At 43.1% G+C, this 24,786-nt stretch overlaps 1 protein-coding gene across 1 annotated transcript in view; it reads right to left on the bottom strand.

Annotated features, from left to right (window-relative positions):
* Positions 1 to 995: 995 nt before the first annotated feature.
* Positions 996 to 24,786, bottom strand: part of LOC148481827 (complexin-4-like) — a 29,420-nt gene continuing 5,629 nt past the window's right edge. The window contains exon 3 of the mRNA XM_088452987.1: positions 996 to 1,214. Within this exon, the coding sequence (XP_088309113.1) occupies positions 996 to 1,214 (219 nt within the window). The remainder of the gene's footprint in view (positions 1,215 to 24,786) is intronic.

Here is a 24,786-nt window from a genome sequence, read left to right on the forward strand (position 1 = left end):
CCTCCCGGAAGGTGGGAGCTGAATATCGGCAAGTATGCACCAATCTCTAGCTGTTGTTTTGAAGACACTGGTAATAACAGCCACTTCGTGTGCACAGAGCTAAATATGCATACAGAATTCTATGCATCTGAGCGACAGCACTACCTCTATCCATACACTTGATTGCACAGGCGTCATCACTATCGGTGCACCAGCCCTATACTAAGTGCAAAAGTTTCGCCTGACAACAGAGGGATCTGTGCGTACCACATCTTTGCACAACCCTCAACTCCCATTACTCGCCACAACACCCCCTCACTAAACTAGGCCTGTGTGTGAATGCACTGATAACACACATTCACGTCCCTTCAGTAGAGCTATATCTAAGTATCTAAGTTGAGTATGACGTGTCCGTAGATGATGGCGCTTGGTTAGGGAGCTTGCGCAGTGTGAAAACACACAAGATCTGTCCGCAAAATGGAGTTGTGTGCAGTTCTGCATCAATACCAGTGCCACCTAGGTACTGAAAAATAAAAGGATTTACAGGGTTTTTACACTATAAATTGTATTTTGTACAAATCCTCATCATATCATAACTTTATGGAGTAACCGTTACCCCCCATCATGCATTGTGTTCAACAGGAGAGACCTAATCCATGTAGCTCATCAGATGACTCATAAACGTATTGTAAAAATGCTCACTTGGATGATATGCATGCTAGGCGATGTTCCAGCATTACAGAAGATAAAATGAGCCCTCGTGTGGTAACTCTGTGTCACACAGTGTTTTATGATGAGAAATTCTGCAGTACAGCTAACATTACCTGTAATTGTAGACATTTAACGGACACCTCAGATGCCATAAAATTTATAGCATGTTTATATGCATTTATAGTATTAACGTTAATTAAATCTTACAACCATAACCCCTGTAAATATGGCCAAGATTTATTTTTTCAAGAACACCAATAAAAACATTTCTTTTATCTTGAATGTCTGTGCTAAAGATGACTGTGTCACATGAGCTCACATTTCTCTTCAGCCACTCTCTTGACCTCGGTAATAGTTCCTTGAGCCCGTGTCTTTAATGTATTAATATCAAATTCTGGCAGCATGGACAGCAGAGATCCCTGCTCTTCTTCCTCCTCTTCATCATCCTGCACCATTTTAGCAAGATCTTCAGGAAGTTCCACCTCTCCCCCCACCATCTGTATCTGAGCATCATCCTTTTCGCTCTGCAAAACATATACACAATCTGGCAAATTAGATATAGACAGACACACAGCCTACCTTCGTTTCACTATTGGTATGGTTCTTCAAAAGAGTACAGTATTAAAAAGCAGACTGAACAAATTTTATAGCTAGTTGTTATCTCTCTCTCTCTCTCTCTATGGCGTTGGTGAGCAGCAGATTCTGTGTGGGGTTGGAGAGATCCTCCCACACAGGGTAGAAATACTGAGTTGTGACACCTTGTGGAGAGAACTCAGGTGCGGGCTGCTGAGAAGGCAGACCAGTCAGGCTACTGTTGGAAACAGTCTATGTGGGACTGTGGCAACCAGAGAGCCCAGTGAAGCTAAGCAAGCCATTGGGGGCCAGGAGGCCTGTGTCTGGACCTTGCAGGAGGCAGGGGGGGGACCATAAACCTCTCAGACTGTGTAACATTGAAGCAGCTGGGCTGCCGGCTAAGGAAGCCAGGGTCTACTGTATACCTGGAGGATACAGGGAAGGCCACCAAGACTGATGGTGCTTGTATAGCTGTTGCAGCCAAGCCAAGCCGGAGCCGGCAATAGACCTGCAGAGAAGCAGGCAGAGACTTTATTGGCAGAATAACTGTAACTTGATAGAGAGGGTTCAAGAAGTGAGCTAGTGCCCTAAGCTAAGAGAGGGCTAGGTTGTTTGTTATTTTCTATTTCTGTTTCCTGATTACCATGCTGCAAATAAAGCACCATTTTATTTTACTTTACTGGAATGCCATGTGTGGACTCTAATTCTGCGCCTAATCACTGCATCACTGACACCAATCTACTGAGTTAATTACCCCAAGTTATCACAATATACTATATATATATATATATATATATATATATATATGTTGAGTCTCCCATATCCAAATATTCCGAATTACGGAATATTCCGAAATACAGAATTTTTTTGGCATGACTGAGATAATGAATCCTTGATTTTTGATGGTTCAATGTACACAAACTTTGTCTAAGGCACAAATTATTAAAAATATTGTATAAAATTACCTTCAGGCTGTGTGTATAAGGTGCATATGAAACATAAATTTATTTAATTTCTGTACACAAACTTTGCTTGAGCCACAAAATTATTGAACATATTGCATAAAATTACCTACAGGCTGTGTGTATAAGGTGTATATAACACATAAATGCATTCTATGTGTATATTTGGGTCCCATTCCCAAGATATTTCATTAGGATATGCAAATATTCCAAAATACGGAATATTCCGTTATCCAAAATACCAAGTAGAAAAGAGAGGGGGGTTTAACCCCCTATTGTTCCTCAGCACACTGAACCATACCAGCAATAATATATGAACACTATATGGTAATAGAATTTCAGAGATATTAGTTGCATGCATTTGCAAATACATGGGATGCTGCTAGGCCTCGTCAAGGCTTCTATGTCACTAGCAGTCCCTACACTAAATGGTTCACGTCCGGGGCGCAGAGCACCCCAAATTAAGTCCAGCACAGGACCCCCCCAGGGCATCACACGAAAAATGGAAAAAGAGTGACAGTGCAGTGTAAAGTATAGAAGTGTGCAAGTAATTACTAAGTGTTAAGGGGTTAAAATATATGTGAAAAATTACATGAATAATAAACAAACATGAAAAGGTGATGTGAAAAGTAACTATGTGTATTAAGTGGTGATGCCCTCAGGAGGCCCAGCCAGAGCAGCCTCGGGGGCCCTACGCCCAAACGCTCACCCAAAATGTAATGTATGCCAATTAAAGCCTCATAATAATGAGGCCTTACATTTGCCAAAAAATATATATGTGCCTTTATTATGAGGCTTGCTCTCTATTTCGATACGACGTTATAATAACATCCGGCTCAAGACATTGCTTTTTTTGAAGTCTGGATGCTAAAAGCTCAGTTCCTCTTTTCGATAAATTCAAGTCACAAATTAAATTGTTTAGTTCCTTTTGCGAAAATTTGTTTGGAGTAGAGGAACTTTCTTCAAACACACTTTCATGCACCTCCCCCTCCCCTCCCTTTCATGCACCTGATAAAAGTACTACCAGATTGATTGAGCAGCTGCCATTTTTTTGTTTGTGGTTATCCAAAATACCCCTGGTCCCAAACAGAATTGAATACGTAGCAGGAAAAAAGAGCATCAGAAAAAATTCTTTATGGTTAATGGATCCAAGGGCAGGTAGAGAAGACATGCTGGTGTGTGATGGCAACAGATAGAGCAGTGATTTCCAACCTTTTTCAACACGAGGCACGCTACACAAGATTTTAAAATTGCACACCATCCAGCAATGCGGCATGCGTGACCAATGTAAAAACATACTGTTACGAATCCCACTGCCTGCTCCATGTGAGACCCCTAGAACCCAGCTAGCGAGATCTTCCGCCAATAACAATCGGCCGTTTTCTTTGGAGAAGGAAGAAAACTGCAGTGAAGACTGAGGAGAAGAGCAGTGGAGACCAGCTGGAGAGAGAGATAGATAGCTATGGATGTGGCATGTGAGGATAATTGTTGAGTATGCCACATACGCAGGGCTGGCCGACCTATACGCTGGGTACGTGGCCATGTAGAGCGCCAGACTGAGGAGGGCGCTGCGGCAGTCACCTGGCCGGAGGCTCGAATCCCTGATGGAGGGGGAGGAGGGGCCGCTCTCCTTCTCTCTCATCTATAGAGCGATGAAGCAATCGGATTACCAAAGTCATGATCCACGGCCAGCTTTTGGCCGTGGATCATCACTTTGGTAATCCAATCCGAGAAGTGCTGGCTGCACCGAGACCTACGCGGGAGGGGGCGGGGCCAGGTGACTGGTCATGTGCCTCCAGGCAGACTGTATCACCTGTACACATCAGCGCTCAGGAGGGCACCCACCAACGTCACTGCCAGCCAGACCTGTTCCCCACCTTCAGTCCTCTGCTGTCGCTGTTGGAGCCAGCAGGTAATTCTGTGTCTGGGGCTGTGATGGAGGGATGCTGTAATGGAGGGGCTGTGATGGAAGGGGACTGTAATGGAGGGCTTGTGATGGAGGGGTGCTGTTTAGGAGGGGCTGTGATGGAGGTAACTGTGATGGAGGTGACTGTGATGAGGGGGAGTGAGAGTCGCTATGTTGAGGGGCTGTGAAGAGGGGATATGAGGGGCTGTGATGGAGTGGCTCGGATGAGGGTGATATGAGGGGCTGTGATGGAGAGGGGCTGTAATGGAGGTGCTATAATGGAGTGACTGTGATGGAGGTGACTGTGATGAGGGGGCTATGTTGAGGGGCTGTAAGGGGATATGAGGGGCCTGTGATGGAGGGGCTGTGATGAGGGGGATATGGGGGCTGTGATGAGGGGAGTGAGAGGGGTTGTGATGAGGGGGTTTGTTATGACTGGGGCTGTGGTGAGGAGTGCTGTGAGGGGCTGTGATGAGGGGTGCTGGGCTGTGAGGGTCTCCAGAGACAGACTTGCGGTGCAAAGTGGTAGAACCGGCCACATATCTATGTCAGCTGCCATGCATAGAGAGGGGAAGAGTGAACCACCACTAGTCAGTGCCAGAGTGGTGATTATAGCAAAGAAGTTGTGAGCCCCTACAATCTGTACAGATAGTCTTTCATACCAGAGAATTATGGTGCCACAGCCAGTCCAAAGAGTTCCAAATAAAGCTTTATCCACCTTCAGGTGGGGAAGCTGCACCTCCATTTTGTTCTGCTCCTGGGTGAGATACATTTAAACAAGCTGTCATTTGTGGGAGTGACATTGCAGATTTTGATGTACACGTGTTTAACAGCGCTGCAACACATAAACTGTAAGGGTCACACACACTGTAACGGTCACACACACACACTGTAACGGTCATACACACTGTAAGGGTCACACACACTGTAAGGGTCACACACACTGTAAGGGTCCCAACTTGTGCGCGAACCTGGGTATGACAACATTCCAGCCCTCCAGGAAGAACTTTCTTCATAGTGTACTGGACATTCTTCCATTTAGATACTGTGATAGGACTGTGTTTATTTTATTATACATCAAACCTGCATTTTAGTAATGTGTAAATGTAATATTTAGTCGGAATGTAGGAACCATAGGTACTTAGGTCTTTAGGTATTTCGCATGCACACCCACTAGGTCTGTAGGTTCTCATCATTTCAATTTCTGGGCAAACATTCATAGTCTAGTGTTTATTGTATTGATCCAGTGAAGCATAGTTCACTGGATCAATAAAAATAGAGATCCATTATTTCAATCTACCAATCAGTTTAAAGTGCATTATATTTGTATTTGTGGCAGATTTGTTATTTAAATCTGAGCTATATGCCATATTTGCCCTACACAGTATACTACTTCACTATTTAAGTAACACCCCACATTAACCCATATTATGAATTCCTGAGTAATAAACTTCAAATACTTGTTATACACCTCTGATTTACTGTCTGTATCAGGGCATATAGCCTTTGCCTCTCTGCTAAAGGCAAGAGCTGACGGACTACAAGATGGTAACATCTGGCCTGTGACAATTCCAATACCATATTATCATATTGTAATAAATTTACTTCATGTACAAAAAGAAGCATATTGATTTTGATTAATATCTTAACCCTTATTGAAAACAGAGTTTGAGAAGAGTTACTTTTGATTTATGTCTCAGTCGCCCCTCCTATCTATGATTCCATTACTCTCTACACAGCAATTTCAGACAGGTATGACTTTTTTTGAGAACTTTAAGAGAAATGGATGAATGACGGTTGAAATAATGAATTCTTAAACATAAAGTATAAAGTTGAACCAGCAGGTGGTGTATTAGTCCTGATCCAAAGCTTAAATCAGTTAACAGCCATGCCACTTGCCTGTATCTGGTATTGTGGCAGAACCACAGCAAGGGCTTGTCCATCTGTCTATTCAGCTGGGGGCAGTACCTTGGGTGCTGGAGAGGTTGTTGCTGAAATCCATGGAGACATGGGTCCCTGGCCCCTGTAGAATGGGCATCACAATCCCAGGGAACAGAGGGTCTGATTCAGACCCGCTCACGAGCGCTACGCGCTCGCAAGCGGGTCGATGGTGGCCCAGTGCGCAAGTGCGAGACCCGGATAGCGACGGGCAAACCGTCGCTCCGGGTCCTGTACCAAAGGGGGCGTGCTGTCGATGTTGAGTAACAGCATGCCCCCTTTGGTGGGCGGGCCAGGGGCGTGGCTGCCCAGACGGAGGCGTTCCCATGGGAACGCCTACCGTCTGGGGCCGGCCCCACTGACATCACAAGTGATGTCAGTGGGAGTGCTTTCGGCTCTGTTAGAGCCGAAAGCACTCTTGGGCTTGGGGCAACGAGCCCCTACCACAAGGGTCTCGTCACAAGCCCGATGGTCGCGATGGTCTTGATCATCGCGACCATCATCATGGCCGCTCGCTATAGCTGTGGGTGGTCACCCACAGCTATGCGAGCGGCCTGGAGGCTGTTCTGAAAAACCAGAGGGCCGGACCTGATTCAGAGCATCCGGCTATGAATCAGGCCCAGAGACCCTGGCAGTTTGGTTCATGAACATGTACTGCAAGATTGGTTGAAGGAAACAACATCCTGGAGGACCAAATCAATTGATTTCCTGAAGGCTGGATGCTCTGCCAATCATAAGTCAAGTCCCCATTGCAACACCTGGAGAGTTGAAGCTGTTGTCTTTAGGCAGCTTGATGAGTGCAGTGGTTTGACGTAGATCCTGTCTAGCAACAGATGCCTGTTACCAAAATAAAACCTGAAAGTATAATGGTTTTTCCCTCCCTAGCAGATTGTTTGGCAAAGAACTGTAGAGAGAATGCAGTGACTCTGATATTGCTAGATCCTGGGTGTTGTATCATAAACCTGATTAGAAATGGCAACCACTCTTCCTCTTCACCCCTTTGGCAATGGGAAAAGAAGAGGAATTTGGCCCCTCCACAGTGTGCTAAGTGAGGACTATCATGAGGGTATCCATCAACTGTTCATTTCAAACATCAGTAGAGATTAACTGCTTTAAAGAGATGCATGGGATGAATTATGCCCCTGTCCCCAGTCTAGTCGGGCATGGCTCCTGCTTCTGCCTTTGATGCATCAAGTTTAAGTGTATAAACCTGAATGCGGTTAGAATGCAACAAGTGAATGTCTTGTTACAAAAGTCATACACATGTAAATGACATGAACTGATCTTGATGAAGCTTTCATCTATAGTAACCTCTGTACCCATATAACACTTTGGGTTAGCCAGTACTTTGTTGTCCCCAGTGCTTACACTCAAAATTGGGATAATTTATTATATACAATTTAACAAAAGGTGAGAAAATAAAATACATATTAGTTAATCCAACTGCATTCATGAAGTAATATACAAAGGTAACCAGTAACACAGTGGTAGAGAGGAGAGTGACTGATGGGAAGCTGGGGGTGTGGGCAACAAGCAGTGGGAGAGGTCTGTACAGTTGGAGGACTACTAGTGAATCAGTATAGATAATGTAAGTACATGGCAGTGGTCACAAGCAGAAACTTTGTTCAGCAGCATATAGTACATGTAGTAGATGTAGTGATAATCCCAGTCGAGATGCCGGCATTTAGAATGCCTGCACCAGAATCCCAACACCTGTCAGAATCCCGGCACCGGCATCCCAAAGTAAGTACTAGGGTTAGGGGGAGGGTTGGGGCTAGGCACTAGGGGGAGGGTTAAGGTTAGGCATTAAGGGGGGAGGGATAGGGTTAGGCACGAGGGAATCAGTTTAGGTTTAGGCACTAGGGGGGGAGGGTTAGGATACTGACCGGCAGGTGTCTGTATCCTCACCCTGTTGGGGAGCATCGGCATCCCGTACCCAACCCATACAGAGTCTGAGTACGTACTAAAGGTCTGTGTAGGAGGCATTTAATGCAAAATCAGAGTCACAAGCAAACAGTTGTTGGGTCAGGTATACACGCAGACAATGGAGACAGGACCAAAGGGACGCTAAGTGTAAATGCTATGTCGAAGCTGGATTATTGGCTGAGACAAGATCAGTTTAAAATTGAATCGTAGCGACACCATCTTGCGACTGGCCGCAAGATGCCATTTTGCGAAATGGCCGCCTAAGCGCCATTTTAGATAAACTCACATTTTAGTACATGTGGCGATAATACCATTAGCATCATGCGAATGCATCTGTAACCATCACCATATGTTACGGCGATTCACTAAAAGCCTATTTCATTACTTTACGTATTATAAAGGATATATTCCAGAAATGGCCTTACAGTATTCATTAAGCAAGTGGCCAAGTGGCAACTGGCTTGTGTAAATAAGCTTCCTGCATAGTGTTTGTTCACTACGGGTGGTCTGGCTAGAATACATAAACAAGCTTCCTGCAATGACATGATTTCAAAGGCTAGAGTGTCACCTTAGGTCTGTCTCTTGTAGTTGGGATATTTTGCAGTTTCACACAAGAGACCGACAGAATAAAGTTTCCTTTGAACACAGGAAATGTGGGGGCCTGCTGACAGAGGACATGTAGAACTATCTGGCCCAGCACGCTAAGATGTTAGAGTCAAGTGTACCCATCCCCATACACACATTAAGAAGTCTTTATATCAAACCCTGAATACCCACACATTTCATATTCACTCATAAGGTTCAATAAGCATCAAAATGTATGATTTAAGTTGGTTTAGGTAGTTTAAATGCTGAGAAATAAAGGTATTTGATAATTAAGGTATTATACATGATAAGCAAGTTGTGTTTGGTTTTGTTCTGATGCGTACGCTTTTTACAGTATTCCGGTGTTATCGATGGAGAGATCGCATCATGGAAACTCAAGTTATGGATCACAGAACTTACAAGCAACAAAATGTTTAATTGTTAGAATGTTACAGAGGGCGTTACTAGAAAGATCTCCAGCTGTTAGAGGCAGGGAGAGTCTATTTGAACCAGCCTGTTAAATGTGCTGTAACATATGCTTCTCCTCTGGGAACCAATGACATCAGCAAGAAACTTCCCCATTGTCCTGTTTTAGTCTGTGGGGGATAAATATGTGTGCCCAAATACTGTTTTTTTAGTCTTCATGCTGAATGCTGTATGAACTGAGGGTCCCTTACTGATGCCTATCTCCGGGTCTGGAAGCGCCTGCGTATGTATACTGTACTTGGGGTCTGTATAATTTCCTTTTGCGTCTAAAGTGTGCCTCTCTCTCTGTGTGTGTGCCTCTCTCTCTCTGTGTGTGCCTCTCTCTCTGTGTATGTGCCTCGCTCTCTCTGTGTGTGCCTCTCTCTCTCTCTCTGTGTGCCTCTCTCTCTGTGTGTGTGCCTCTCTGTGTGTGCCTCTCTCTCTGTGTGCATGCCTCTCTCTCTGTGTGCATGCCTCTCTCTCTGTGTGTGCCTCTTTCTCTCTGTGTGTGTGCCTCTCTCTCTCTGTGTGCCTCTCTCTGTGTGTGTCTCTCTCTCTGTGTGTGTGCCTCTCTCTCTCTGTCTCTCTCATTGTATTTATTTGCGCTTATTATACACAGATCATAGCGTGTAACTGACTGTACTTTTACTTGAATAATACTTTGTGCTTCGGAACCACATGTTCTGAGTCTGTAGTCTCTATTTATTGTATGACTGCGTACGCAAATTAGCATCATCCTTAGAGGTTTATAGGAAGGATTTTAGAAGGTACAGGCAGGGGTATATAGAGGTTCATTTTAAAATCAACAGATGGGGGCTCATCCAGTGAAGTCACTTACCTACTCACATGGCACGTACGGTTATCGATGTCTCAGCAAAGGGTGGAGTGGCCACATGCAGGGTTTTCCTGCAACCGCTTTGTGCTGAAAAATCGCTATCCATTTTCGTGTGAGCAAAGGAAGCTGACTAGAATCCAGGGACAAGAAAGGAAAAAGTTTGTTTTCCTTTGTTGATAGAACCTAGCGTTTAAAGGGGTGCCGTAGTATTGAGTATGCGGCTGAGTCACAGTTTTGCGCTCAGAAAAGATGCACTTTTGCGTACGCAGTTAAAAAGTAATTATACGGTTGTGTGGTAGTCGCATTAATGTGTATGCGGCTGGTCACACAATAGCATATACGCACTTCTGGTTCTGCTGCCACGTGTTTGAACAAAGCCATTGAGGTTTACATTTTATTCTATTACCAATATCTGGGTAACATGTATTTTTCTGCGCAGGAAAAAAGTGTGTAACAGTGAATATTTGTTGAACAAAGTTAAGGGTATCGTATGATCCTTAAGGGCTAGGTGCAAGGGTTAGCCTAGTCGCTCAGTAAGCAGCTTTACCGTTCTATACACAGTAACAGGTGTACATGTTGTCTTTGTTGTATAGAGGTGCGTGAGAGTAGCCGACATATAAACGCTCATAGGTCTGGAAGTTACCTTACTAAATCTTATCCGGGTGTGGAAGTTGCCTTTTTCAAATCTTATCCAGGTGTGGAAGTTGCCTTACTAAATCTTATCCAGGTGTGTGGGCGCCGCCGACTTAAATCGTCCACAGGTAAGTGAAAGTATCTTAACTGTCTTTCACCGGTTTAAATTTTTATTGAAAAGCATAGGAGTTGTCTCAGAATGGGAGCCATGCAAACAGTAGAGATGTTAGGCAATGATGTGCTGCTAATGGAGGCGCCAATTGGATCGGCCCGTCGTATCATACATACCAAGTACGGTACTTATGCAATAAGGTATTGTGATTTATGGTTTAATATGATGAGGAAGAGTGTTAGACCGTTTCCCAGAATTGGTAGTTTTGATAAAAATGTGTTAGACAATGTCCAGGATCACATCAGTATGGCACGATCCAGAGAGAAAAAGATTAAGTATTTTGAATGTTTAAAACTATGGCAGCATGAAGGGGATGCTTGGCCTAAAAATGTGCAAACGACGCAAACTAGCGTTGCGAGCGCATTGCCAGAAAACACATCCGTGACGCTGAGTTGCAATACGGGCGAGCCGCAAATTGGCGCGCACGTGCGGCAAGGTAGCATCGTGGAGAGTATTGCCAGCAGTTCACGCTCACCTCCCCCACCTTATGTGGATGGAGATGGAAGTACAGTTACCAAAAATACCCATAAAAATTTAACAAGCAATTTGTACCCTCTCTTAAGCAACCATAAAGAAAATGTTTATGATGTGGATGATGAGCCTATTGTAATGTCTGCCATTTCCCATGCTGTGCAGATGATAGATGCTGCATCACCACAATCACGGATGGTGCCGCCATCTCCATCGGTAACAGCAAGGGAAGTGTTAACACACTCTGCACCCATAAAGGAAGTTGTTAATACCATACGTAGCAGCAGCAGATTAAACCCCCAGCCAGTTAACCAGGTCAGAGGTAGCAACGCTGCCGGTCTGCATCCCATTCGGACAATAACTGTTCCGAATGGCAATGCGGATGCAAACGGTGTAGTGCCCAAGAGGGAAGTAGTAATGCATTGTCCATGGACAAGAGCAGAACTAAATTCCATCATAAATGATTTCCCCGATCCCAAAAAGGAACTAGCCAAATGTCAAAGATTTTTGAGAAATTTGGGTAGTTCTCATGAGCCCACTTATAAAGATTGGCGTGTGGTGTTAAGGGCCTGTCTACCAAGCAATACCGACGTGACAAAATTTATCACGGACTGTGTATTGGATGGCGACGTTCCCTTAACAGACCAAGTAAACCAAGGTAACATTTCCCGCATTGTGACTCAATTGGGTATATATTTTCCAGTAGTAGTTAACTGGAACAAAATCTTCACAATCAAACAAAAGGAGAGTGAAACTGCAGAAGACTATTGTGACCGGGCTCTGCAGGCTATCACCCAGTACACTGGGATAGAAGATATTAAAGATAGCACTCACCACAGGGGAATGATAGTCACGGTACTCATGGACGGTCTGAAAGACGATTTAAAGATTCGGGTTCAGACCTCACAACCTGGCTGGAGGGGACTCACAATAGATAACCTCATAGAGTCTGCCATAGAACATGATAAAAATATCACAAAGAAGAGAGAGACCCAGAGCGAAAAACGAATGGCTGTCAGTATCCAAGCTCTGGAAGGAATGACAATAACATCACAGCCAACCGACACACCTGCACCCACACACACACCTGCACCTGAACAATTACACGTCCTCACCAATCCCACACCACAGCAAACACATCCTTACCCCACATATCATACACAACCACAGGTCCCATACTCATATCCCCCACAATATCCTTACCCTCCCTATCCTTACCCATACCCACCACTTTTCCCTCTTGCTCAAATCCCACAACAATCTTTTCATCTACCCCGTTCAAAATTATGTTTTAACTGTCACCAAGTGGGACATGTAAGTAAGAACTGCAAAATGAAGAACACCACACAGGAACACGAGTTTCCCATGGGTTCATAGGTAACCCCAGTATCTTCTCCCAGGCCTTATATGACTGTTTATAATCTTTTCAACCTATCAATGGATCTGTTCTAATGTAAAATGTGGATGATTTATTGTTATATGTTAGGTCATGTTTAAATGATATTAAACGGTTGTGCTTTATCTCCCACTCATAGGACCCAAGGTTGCTGAGGATAAACGGCAGCCATGCCAGGCTGAGGTCGACTACTCGGAATACTATCCAAAACAGTGGCACAGGCATTATTTAGAACAGTACCTATTAATAACAAGATTTAATTGCAGGAACCTGTATGCAGATACTATATCCCTAGAATTATTAAAAATAATAGGGGGACTTATTTTACAGGTGACGTTTACAAGAACATGGTAAGATAATGGGTAACAACACTGAGATTATCCCAGACTGTCTTTTCCTTTATTTGACCCCCTTTGAGATACTGTTCAAACAGGCAGCCTCATGTGAAAATATGATAATGAGGTTACTGTGCAGGGTCTCACGAAGATGAATGAGAATAACCAAAATTGAAAGTGTTATTAACTAACATGTCTAATGCAAACTGTCATGATGTCAAATCTGGAAGAAGTTGTTATGATCCAACTTTTTTTAGCTCAGGTCATTTGACTGATCGGTGGAAAGGTCCGTATCTGACGATACAGCATCCTCAAAGGGTGGCCGGGGAAGATAAGTGGGTCCATTCCACTCGCTATAGGGAGGTTAACCAACCGGTGGAGATACAAGGCAGAGACAAGGCCGATAACGTGGACCTGTCGATTGCGAGCTTGTGCCAGAAGGATTAAAAAGGTGACAGTGAGATATCTGAGCTAAAGAAATGTGTAGACCAGTGCTTCCAGCAATGGAGTGGTCTGCTGTGGTCATCCTAGTTCTTTTTCTTTCCAGAGTTTTTGTGTTGATGATCTGTTTGGGGATACTCAGTGTCTGTGATGGGGGACCGATAAAGCAGATGTGAGCTGATGGCGGAGCTGATGGAGTGGAGTCAGGAGGAGTGCAATGCCAATCAGGGGAGTTTCTGACCAATTTTAGTATTGTAATTGTTATGTTATTTGGCAAAAATAGTCCCAGAAGTTATGACCCTCACACATGTTGAAATGTTGGGAATACATAAAAACACACCATCACAATATCTTCACACACAATATGAACACAGAGGCAAGAGAAATATGATACCTGGTGATATGCATAAAGCCGCTCAGTTAATCAGTGAGACAACTGGCTTCCAAGTTTTAGTCGCCCTGGATCCCACCAGGATTGCTAGGGGTACATTACATTTTATATATATCCAGGAACTTGCTAAATTAATAGATGATATCACCGAGATGTACGATGACACATTCAGGTACACGGGGACAGAATTGCAAGCGTACAAGAAAGAACTAGTGCAACACAGGCTAGTGTTGAATTATTTAACTGCTGTTACTGGAGGGTATTGCGTAACGTTAGCCACCCAATTTGGAGTAAAATGTTGCCCTTATGTCACCAATGATACCAGCGACCCTAAGGAGGTGATAGACCAGAAGATGGATGAAATTCTGCAGCTAAAATGGGAGTTTTGTAAGAACCATAATGCTTCAGTGGCTGAAGTAGGGGAAAAGATAGAAGGATGGGTGTCATGGCTGAACCCAGTGAAATGGTTCTCAGGTCTAGGGGAATGGGTCCAGGAAGTGATCGCCAGCATAGGCAAATTCTTGATCCTTATACTGATTGTCATCATAGTAATTGGCATATGCGTCCGGTGTGTTCCTATTGTGTTGAAGTGTGGAAAATGTAAAAACAGAGTGAAACAAAGGAATGAAACTATGATGGTGGTCAGAAATGATAATATGTATACCGAGGTAGATACAGAACTGCATTACAATCCTGAGCTAGGAAGTACCATCATTTAAATGTATAATATTTAGACATGCATAGAATATATTATTGAAATGTTATCTATAGAACACCTCAGACAATGTAAAGTCTCAAATTCCACTTCAAGACTGCTGTTATAAGACTGGTGCATTCCCACACCTGTCACATAATCTTCCAAGATCCGCGGTGTGCGTATAATAGTAGTTTTATGTCCCCACCTAGAGACACATCATTGGTGGATTAAGAACCACCTTGTGCCATCCCAGAATAACACTAAATAATATGTAAATGTATGCCTAAATTAAATGTAAATAGCAGATTGTGATAGCATGTTGTTCGCTATCAAAGGGTGGACTGTCGAAGCTGGATTATTAGCTGAGACAAGATCAGTTTAAAATTGAATCGCAGCGACACCATCTTGCGACTGGCCGCAAGATGCCATTTTGCGAAATGGCCACCTAAGCGCCATTTTAGATAAACTCACATTTTAGTACATGTAGCGATAATACCATTAGCATCATGCGAATGCATCTGTGACCATCACCATATGTTACGGCGATTCACTAAAAGCCTATTTCATTACTTTACGTATTATAAAGGATATATTCCAGAAATGGCTTTACAGTATTGCATTAAGCAAGTGGCCAGGTGACAACTGGCTTGTGTAGATAAGCTTCCTGCATAGTGTTTGTTCACTACGGGTGGTCTGGCTAGAATACATAAGCAAGCTTCCTGCAATGACATGATTTCAAAGGCTAGAGTGTCACCTTAGGTCTGTCTCTTGTAGTTGGGATATTTTGCATTTTCACACAAGAGACCGACAGAATAAAGTTTCCTTTGAACACAGGAAATGTGGGGGCCTGCTGACAGAGGACATGTAGAACTATCTGGCCCAGCACGCTAAGATGTTAGAGTCAAGTGTACCCATCCCCATACACACATAAATATGTCTTTATATCAAACCCTGAATACCCACACATTTCATATTCACTCATAAGGTTCAATAAGCATCAAAATGTATGATTTAAGTTGGTTTAGGTAATTTAAATGCTGAGAAATAAAGGTATTTGATAATTAAGGTATTATACATGATAAGCAAGTCGTGTTTGGTTTTGTTCTGATGCGTACGCTTTTTACAGCATCCCGGTGTTATCGGTGGAGAGATCGCATCATGCAAACTCAAGTTATGGATCGCAGAACTTACAAGCAACAAAATGTTTAATTGTTAGAATGTTACAGAGGGCGTTACTAGAAAGATCTCCAGCTGTTAGAGGCAGGGAGAGTCTATTTGAACCAGCTTGTTAAATGTGCTGTAACATATGCTTCTCCTCTGGGAACCAATTACATCAGCAAGAAACTTCCCCATTGTCCTGTTTTAGTCTGTGGGGGATAAATATGTGTACCCAAATACTGTTTTTTTAGTCTTCATGCTGAATGCTGTATGAACTGAGGGTCTCTTGCTGATGCCTATCTCCGGGTCCGGAAGCGCCTGCGTATGTATACTGTACTTGGGGTCTGTATAATTTCCTTTTGCGTCTAAAGTGTGCCTCTCTCTCTGTGTGTGTGCCTCTCTCTCTCTCTGTGTGTGCCTCTCTCTCTCTGTGTGTGTGCCTCTCTCTCTGTGTGTGCCTCTCTCTGTGTGTGTGCCTCTCGGTGTGTGTGCCTCTCTCTCGGTGTGTGTGCCTCTCTCTCTCTCGGTGTGTATGCCTCTCTCTCTCGGTGTGTGTGCCTCTCTCTCTCGGTGTGTGTGCCTCTCTCTCTGTGTGTGTGCCTCGCTCTCTGTGTGTGTGCCTCTCTCTCTCTGTGTGCCTCTCTCTGTGTGTGTGTGTCTCTCTCTCTGTGTGTGTGCCTCTCTCTGTGTGTGTGCCTCTCTCTCTCTCTGTGTGTGTGTCTCTCTCTCTCTCTCTCTCTGTGTCTCTCTCTCTCTCTCTGGGTGTCTCTCTCTGTCTCTCTGTCTCTCTCTGTCTCTCTCATTGTATTTATTTGCGCTTATTATACACAGATCATAGCATGTAACTGACTGTACTTTTACTTGAATAATACTTTGTGCTTCGGAACCACATGTTCTGAGTCTGGAGTCTCTATTTATTGTATGACTGCGTACGCAAATTAGCGTCATCCTTAGAGGTTTATAGGAAGGATTTTAGACGGTATAGGCAGGGGTATATAGAGGTTCATTTTAAAATCAACAGCTATGACCAGCCAGGCACTCTCCCTGAAGACTGCTATTTAAAGCAACTGGTACCAGTCAAAACCCAGATTGAGACCAGCTGCTAGTTTATGAAAAAGTGTATGTGACCACAAGTCTAGGACACATAAGAAACTAAACAGCTGTGTAATGAAACATATACAGTACATACTGTAGCACATAGTCTGAAGGTCATCAAAGCAATTGCAGTCATCAATTGTTCCTAACTCATATATAGTAGTTGTTAAACTCCACAAACCTCTAGACTGACTGTTTCCCATAGACTGGCCAATTGAGCACAGGAGATAATTTCTGGTTCCATTTCTATGCCCCGTGCCAAAATAAGTGTACCAGGAAGCTCACTCGTCCATGCCGCCTTTAACCCATGGTATCTCACTACAGTGCACTAGGAAGACCGCACGGAATTAAAGCATTGCACACTGCAGAGATTGTTTTCATGTAGGTTAAGGCAGGGGATAAGTAGCGTGCAGTGTCTAAATCAGCAATGGCTACCAAATAGAAAATTCTTATATGGTTTTTATGCAGACTTATGTGACAATGGGGTATTAAGCAGACTTGCCTACTCTCCTCTTTCAGAGAATCACATAATCTTGTCCCACCCCTCTTTATAGACCCATATTTCATGACAATATGCCGCGAGGAGGCAGGTCTAATGACAAGAAGTGCCCAACCCCACCACTCACTGTGATCAGCTTGTGACTCATGTTGGCTGTACTTGTGGACTAATGTTGATTATCACTGGCCTAAACTAAAGCTTAACCTAGTGGGGAGATCACATGGTGAAAATGTAAATGCTGTTGTGTCATATGCGCTTCCTGAGTGTTATTTTGGAGGAATTTTTTCCCTCAGAGAGGTTTTTGTGGTTTTCACTCTTATCTGGGTTACACAACACCTCTTCTACCCACCTTGCCTATGTTATCTTGTCTCATACACATTTACTGTCTTTGGGACCTTGCAGGCTTACCCAGGAAGTCTTGCCCAGTGTGTTTGTGGGTCACTCCTATATTTACTGGGCTAGTAGGCATCCATTAGCTGGGGGGGCACATTTGCAAGGTACAGAGGATTTTATGAGATTTGGAGTGCGGTAGACTCTTGCTTTGGGCTTCTTGTGGGACAGACAATTTGGGCACTTGTAAGGACATTGAGCTAATCAATGCTATTAAGCAAGATCTGCAAGTGTTCTCCACTTAATGGCCGCATGTGAGTTTGGTGTGGTCAGAGATTGTCCCCTGTAGGTTCTGGAGAAGTTTGCAGGGGGGAGCAGCTTCAGATAGAGTGAAGCATAGAGTTAGCACTTCCATATCTATTTAACCTTGGTTTGGGCAGGCATGTTATTAAGCAAACTCATTTACATTTTGAGTAGTTTATTAAGGATCTTTTCAAATTTCTTTTATTCGATTTGGAGGTCACTTATGGTGTCAGGCCATGGTTCTTTGAACCTAGCTGTGGCGGAGAGCAGCGCCTATTTGTGGCCAAGAGTGGTTGGGTGGTATTTCCCCTATAAGAGCGATAGGTTTGTCACTACCTCAAGGGAAGACCTGGTTTCCATCTCAGGGAGGTACCAGTGCTGTACAAATTAGCGGGGAGTGGTACTGCCCAATCCTATTTGTGCTGTGGTACATTTCCACCACATTTATTTAAATTATATTATTGGACTGTGGCAGAGGTTGCACTGGTTTTTTTTGCCACTATTCATATAATCAATTTCAATTTGATCAAGAAATGATGCTGTGACCTCATTCTCCAAATATCTGTGTATATGTCTTTTTTTCTACAGTATGATTAAGGTTAATAGTGGAATTATAAAACCACTGGGGGACTTAAAATGCTTCAAGAAAACATAATGCCAATTGGCTGCAGGGGATTGGATGTGTGGCAGCACACCATAGATCTGCTTAGCTGCAAAGACTTTAAAGTGACCATTGCAACTACAGTAGCTTCATATATTGTAGTTAGAATTATTAGGCTTCCTATGCTGGAGCAAATAGATTCAAGTGTTAGATGTCTGACTGTGTAGTATGAGGTTCAAGTACTGAATATGACAATGCTGAGAAATGTGTATTATAAATACAAGGGATGTAACTGAATGACATGGGAGTCTATACATGTTCAACATGAAGTGGCTACTAAAAGATATCACCATATATCGCATGACATTGATGTGATATATAGTGATGTTTAATAGCCATTCATGTACACTTACCTGTCCGGCGTCTTTGGGCGCTGTCCAAGCTGAAAAATTGGACCCTCAAGTTTACCCAGTTTAGGAAGCATTATGCCATATTTGGATACCAGGGTCAACACCTGCACCTTCCAAAAGGCTATGGCACATATTCCAGAGGCAGAGTGTCCGCTTAAGGATGGGGGCAAGAGCTCTAGAGCTTATACCAGTAAGGAGAAATTGCAAAGAATTCAGAGAAGGGCAACCTGCTCATCCAGAAGGCCTAAAAGAGGGACAGAGTCTAGCAATAATTCAGCAATAAGCAAAAATTGTGCAGCTAGATAATAGGTTCTCATATTAGGGTGACCAGACCACCTGATCTTTTAGCTGAGTACTTAGGTTGAATGACAATTTTTAAATAAGTTCACCCTACCTGTAAATGTGAGGGAAAATCCTCCCCATGTGCGATCGCAATTTAAACGGATCTTCAGTCAGCAGACGCCCAGATTTCTAGATACTTAAACCAGCTGCATATAGTGCAATGGTGTTAACTTCTAGACCCGCCGTCAGGCTGTGAATTTGTGGATGAGCAAGCATCAAACGCACCATAGGCTCTATGGCAAGCACACACAAGCAGGTGAAATAGGGCAGCCGTCTCGTGCATCGCCCAGACCAGATGGGGCCAAAGTATAGTAAGACAGAACAGGCTGCTGGGAGTGGAGTATAACAACTATATCTAGCAGGGAAACTCAAAGCCAAAACCAAAGTGACAAAACACCTCCCACAATTAGCCCCATTACATTGGGTTAATGGCCTTGGCAACATACAAAGGATAATGCCACTGCCCCTCCTCACATTTGTAGAACTCTTGAAGGAAAGTTAAGATACTATGCATATTAAAAGTGATTGACCTACCAACATAATGCCTATCTGGTGTGGATGGATTATCTGAGTTATTTTCATATAGAGGCACATTGCAGGGAATTTAGCAAGTTTCTTTACATGGAAGGAAATAATAAGCCTGATTCCGAAAAGGTTTTTATACATGGCCAGTATTTGCGGCATAATAAACCCTTTAGCATTTTATAAACCTGAGCTTTACAATAAAAGTACTGTACTTTGAAATGACAACATCTACTTTGAAATGACAACATCCAGCTGGGTTGGGTACGGTATGCCGACGCTCGGGATCCAGGTAGGCAGAATCCTAATGCCGACATCCCTTTATGGTTAGTATCCTAACCCTACCCTTAACCTTCTGCGCACCCTACACCTAACCTCTGCCCTTAGAGCTGAAACATAACCCCCCACCCTAGTGCCTAACCTTCCCCCTAGTGCTTACCCTTAACCCTACCCCCCAACCCCACTACTTACAGTCAGGATGCCAGTGGTTGGGGTGCCAGCACCGGGATTCTGACTGGTGTTGGGATTCTGGTGCTGGCATTCTGAGCGCCTGCATCCAACATGCCGGTGTTTCAACTACCTTCCATCCAGGTCTTCCTCAGTAAAGAGGATCTCTAACCCGTGACATGAAGTGAGGTCAATGGCTGAGGAGGCACACATTGAGATGGTTTGGAGTGCTGGGAGCCTGTTTCACTCCCTACTCACTGTAACTCTCCTCTCACTACACTAAGCTTCAGTGTCCATTGATTCTGCTACCTGCATCACTGTGTCTTTTCTTGCTTCTGCTGACATCTCTAAACACTGCAGTGCACTTCCTGGTCACATGACACATCCAAGGTGTCCATTAGTGCTCAAGGCACTCCCCCCCATACTCAGAGGCATGCCTCTATGGGCTTTCTCTCTGTGCAGCTTACTGCCTGTGGTGTGGCCTCGCCCCCAGCTCTAGAAGCAGTGTCTGACTATACAGAAGCAAGGCTGAGCTGTTACTGCCTCATCTCCGGGCTGCCTCCAGTCCTAGGGAGTGTCGAAGTCAAATAATTGATGATCGATGTACAATTATTATCTGATGATTTGGTCGTCTATAGACTGATGAACGCTACTCTGCGTCGACGCAATCTGATTTGCACAAATGCGTATATGTATATATATTAATGCAGGTTTAGTCAGTGTGTGGGAAAGAGGATTTATGTGTATGCCTGTGTCTGTGTGTGTATGTTAAAAGGCACACAGATATTGGTATGCGCAGAGGAAGACCATTGTCAGAAACCTGCATATCTTTAGCAATTGTATGCCTTTTGTTCAATGCTAATGTAGTTAAGAGGAACTGACATTTACACTCCAAATAAGATCAGACTTCATAACTCCAACAAACATCTGCTCGTCTCCTCTGAGCAGAACAACATTTTTGTTAAATGACACCTTGGAATTTGGTTCAGGCAAGCTTAATGTTAAATATGCCAGATATGGATAAAGTTAGGGATATACTGTATATATATTAATCCATTACACATATACTGATGCACATGACACACACACATAAACATATATACATACACATAGACACTCGTATGTTTATCCACATGCATACACATAGACACTCACATGCGTACTCACATCCATACATATGAACATTACACAGACGCAGTTGGTTCCCATTTACTATGGTTAATAATCAGAGTTATTTAAGGAATTGTGAGATAATGAATAAGATGTAATATGTACTTAAATGAGATCTGAGGTTCGGAATACAGTGGACAGGTCATGTTTGGTATTATACTAAATCCCTCTTTATTCGCAGATCTCTGGTTCTATCGGCAAGGAGATTGCATCATGGTTCCGCTAGTTATGGATCATAGGGAGTTATTGGTTAGCATGTTACCATTTTGTATGAAGTGTCTGTAACCAGTTTAACTAGTTCTTTGGCTGGAAAACTACACAAAGAAGCTGTTGGAGAACTGAGACATACCCCTAATGACACCATATGAACTAACCAATGACCAGAGTGACCTGAAGCAAGAACCAATGAGAATCTGTTATTACATGCCTTTGTTGTCTCTGTAATTTGCACCGAATATAGGCTTGTGAGCTGGGTGCAGTATGCAGTAATTTCTCCATTTCTTTGGCTGACGATGACAGCAGGGTTCAGGATTGAAATACTGCATACTGAGACCAGTAGCGCAAAGCGTGTGCATCGGCTATACTATTTTGATTGCTTTTTATTCTAATTGTTAAATCTTTCCCTGTTTACATAAATAACTTTTTCTGCTTTGGAACCACACGATTGGACTGGAAAGCAATTCTTTCTTAAGTGACTTGCAGTGCTAAATAGCAACTATTAGGTATCAATAGATGGGGGCTCAGCCATGAGGTCACGCTACCAGAAATTGCTCGATGCTACTGGATCTTGATTCGTCAACAAAGGGTGGACGCGTCACATACGGGTAAGAACGCAATGTGTTTTAAGCCTGTTTTGTACTTAGTGTTGTGAAATTGAATATCCATTTTTGGGTGATCTAAGGAGCGCTGATTAGGACTTAGGGACAAGGGAGAAATATCTGTTTCTTTTATTGTCATTTTTGCGCTGCAATAGGCGATTCGCAAATAGCGTATGCGTCTTCCCTGTATTGCTGCTGCATGTTTAAACAATTGTTTTGACAGCTAGTCTTCCATTTGTCTTAACACCTCTGAATAGGTACTGCCAAGGGGGGAAGTATTCTTCTGGCCAGAAAACAAAGGTATTTGAATGTGAACGTATGCTTGTTGTGATAAAGGGAAAAGAAAAACAGGAGAGGTTTTTCTTCACTGTCGGTACGAGTGTGAATTTGTTGCGGTGACAGAAAAGTTGCATAGGCTCTTTTCATGTCCCTCATTGTGTAGAACTGATAGGACGCTTATCAGTCAGTTTGTGCACAGTGGGTGGAAGTGTGTGGATGCACTTGTGAATTGTCCACCGGTCGAAGTCTCTAGCAAAAGTATCCAAGCATTGTCCCAAATGGGTGCTAAGTAGTCGCTAGGGGGGGTCGAGGAGATGCTGCTAATGAATGGGCCTGCTGGTTCAGCAAGGTATATTATGACTGTGAAATATATCACGTACGCGACCGTATACTGTGACAAATGGGTCAAAATGACCAAAGGATGTGTGAAACCCTTTCCTAAAGTTGGCAGCTTCAATTTGGAGGTATTGAATAATATTAGAAATAACACATGTTTAGTCAAGTCTCTGAAGAAACGAGTAAAATATAATGATTGTTTAAAGTAGTGGCAGCATGTAGGGAACACGTGGTTAAGTAGTTTCGTGCATGCGACTCAAAGTAGCATTACCAAGCGTAAAGGGGATAGCGCATGCTCACCTCCACCACCTTATGTGGCTGAAGGTGAAGGTATGGCCGATACCAAAAATAATAAAAATGTAACAAGAAATCTACCCTGTTTTAAGTCACCTACAGGAAAATGTAATTATAGAAAATTATGAACCCACTGTAATTTCAGCCATTGCCCAAGCTGTTAATTTGCAACCAGCAGGGGCAGCAGCTGAAATTGGTGAGATGAGTGTAAAAAAGTAATGGTTATGTTGGTTCAAAACTTTTGCCGATCAAAATAATTTAACATTTTAGATATTTAAGTAATTTTAAGTATGTGCAAACTTTAGTCATTGTGCAGTGTGGAAAAGATAAGGTGTCCTTGTTTACAGTAAATATTGAGAACTGAAGTCAGAATAGCTTCTATATATGTTAATTTTTCTTTGATCTACTTGGAAGTCTAGACAACAGATCCATTATCTACAGTGGAAATTATGCATTCATAATTAATCACAGCAAACCCAAATATGAAAGTTCTATGTGTATAGCTTGTACATGCTGCATATGAGAATTTTCTGTGTGGAGTTTTGTATGTGCTCATTTCTATGTACTTCTGAAAAATCCTTGCAATATAGCAGTTAAGGAATTCACTTCTGAGTAAGTTATAACATGTGGTGTGTTATACTGTATTATCTGTGTATTAGATCACCTGTAAACCACATATAACATTGCAGTTATAACTGAGTATGATTTGAAGGTTTGCTGAATATGTGTTGTGCTCTAATTCGTTTATGTCATGTTTAAATTATACTAAACTGTTGTTGCTTCATCTCTCACAAATAGGACACAAGGTTGCAAAGGAAAATTACAGCCATGCCAGACTAAGGTTAAATACTTGGGACACTGTCTAACCCAGTGGCTAAGACACTTGACAACTGACAGAATACAGGCCATACAGACCGTGACACTGCCGAAATCTGTACCTTCTTGGGCATGTGTGGATACTGCAGAACTTGGATCCCAGGTTTTTCTATTTTGGCATTACCATTGCAGGAATTGGTGTCATCCTCAAAACCTGACTGTGTCACACACACTGAGGAAACAGAGCAGGCTTTCCTTAACCTTAAGGATAGTCTGGCAAGAGCACCTGCCCTGGGAATACCAGATTATGAAAAACCATTTGAGTTATATTGTACGGAAGCTGATGGCTGTGCAGCAGGTGTCCTCAAACAAAAACATGGTGATGCTAGCAGACTTGTAGCATACTACAGTGCACAATTGGACACTGTGGCAAGATCACTCCCAATGTGTTTAAGAAGTGTAGCAGCAACCGCTCTACTGGTAAATAAGAGCGTGGATGTAGTATTGAGTCATGATATGATTGTTTATACACCGCATGCTGTATCTGCTTTGTTGAATTCTGCCCAAACCAGACATGTTTCTTCAGCTAGGTTCACGAAATGGGAACTAGCTCTAATGGCACCTGCAAATATTACCATTAAATGGTGCAATACGTTAAATCCAGCAACGTACTTACCATATGTGCCTCGGGATGCACAAAAGGTGGAGAGAGGTGAGTCACTGGTTGAAGGTGAGTTTTGCAGGTATACTGACACATGAGTGTATGGAGTATTTGAATCAGACCTTTACTGCAAGACCTGACATACATGATACACCATTAGAAAATGCAGATTTGATGTTTTACACGGATGGGAGTTGTCATTTGATTATAAGTCCACAGGATGATCTGAACAGTAATAACGAAGTTACTGTGAAATATCTTATAAAAATGAGTAAACAGCTGAAACAGC

This window comes from Taudactylus pleione, unplaced genomic scaffold, assembly GCF_031769625.1.
Source record: "Taudactylus pleione unplaced genomic scaffold, aTauple2 ptg000560l, whole genome shotgun sequence".
Classification (NCBI taxonomy): Eukaryota; Metazoa; Chordata; class Amphibia; order Anura; family Myobatrachidae; genus Taudactylus; species Taudactylus pleione.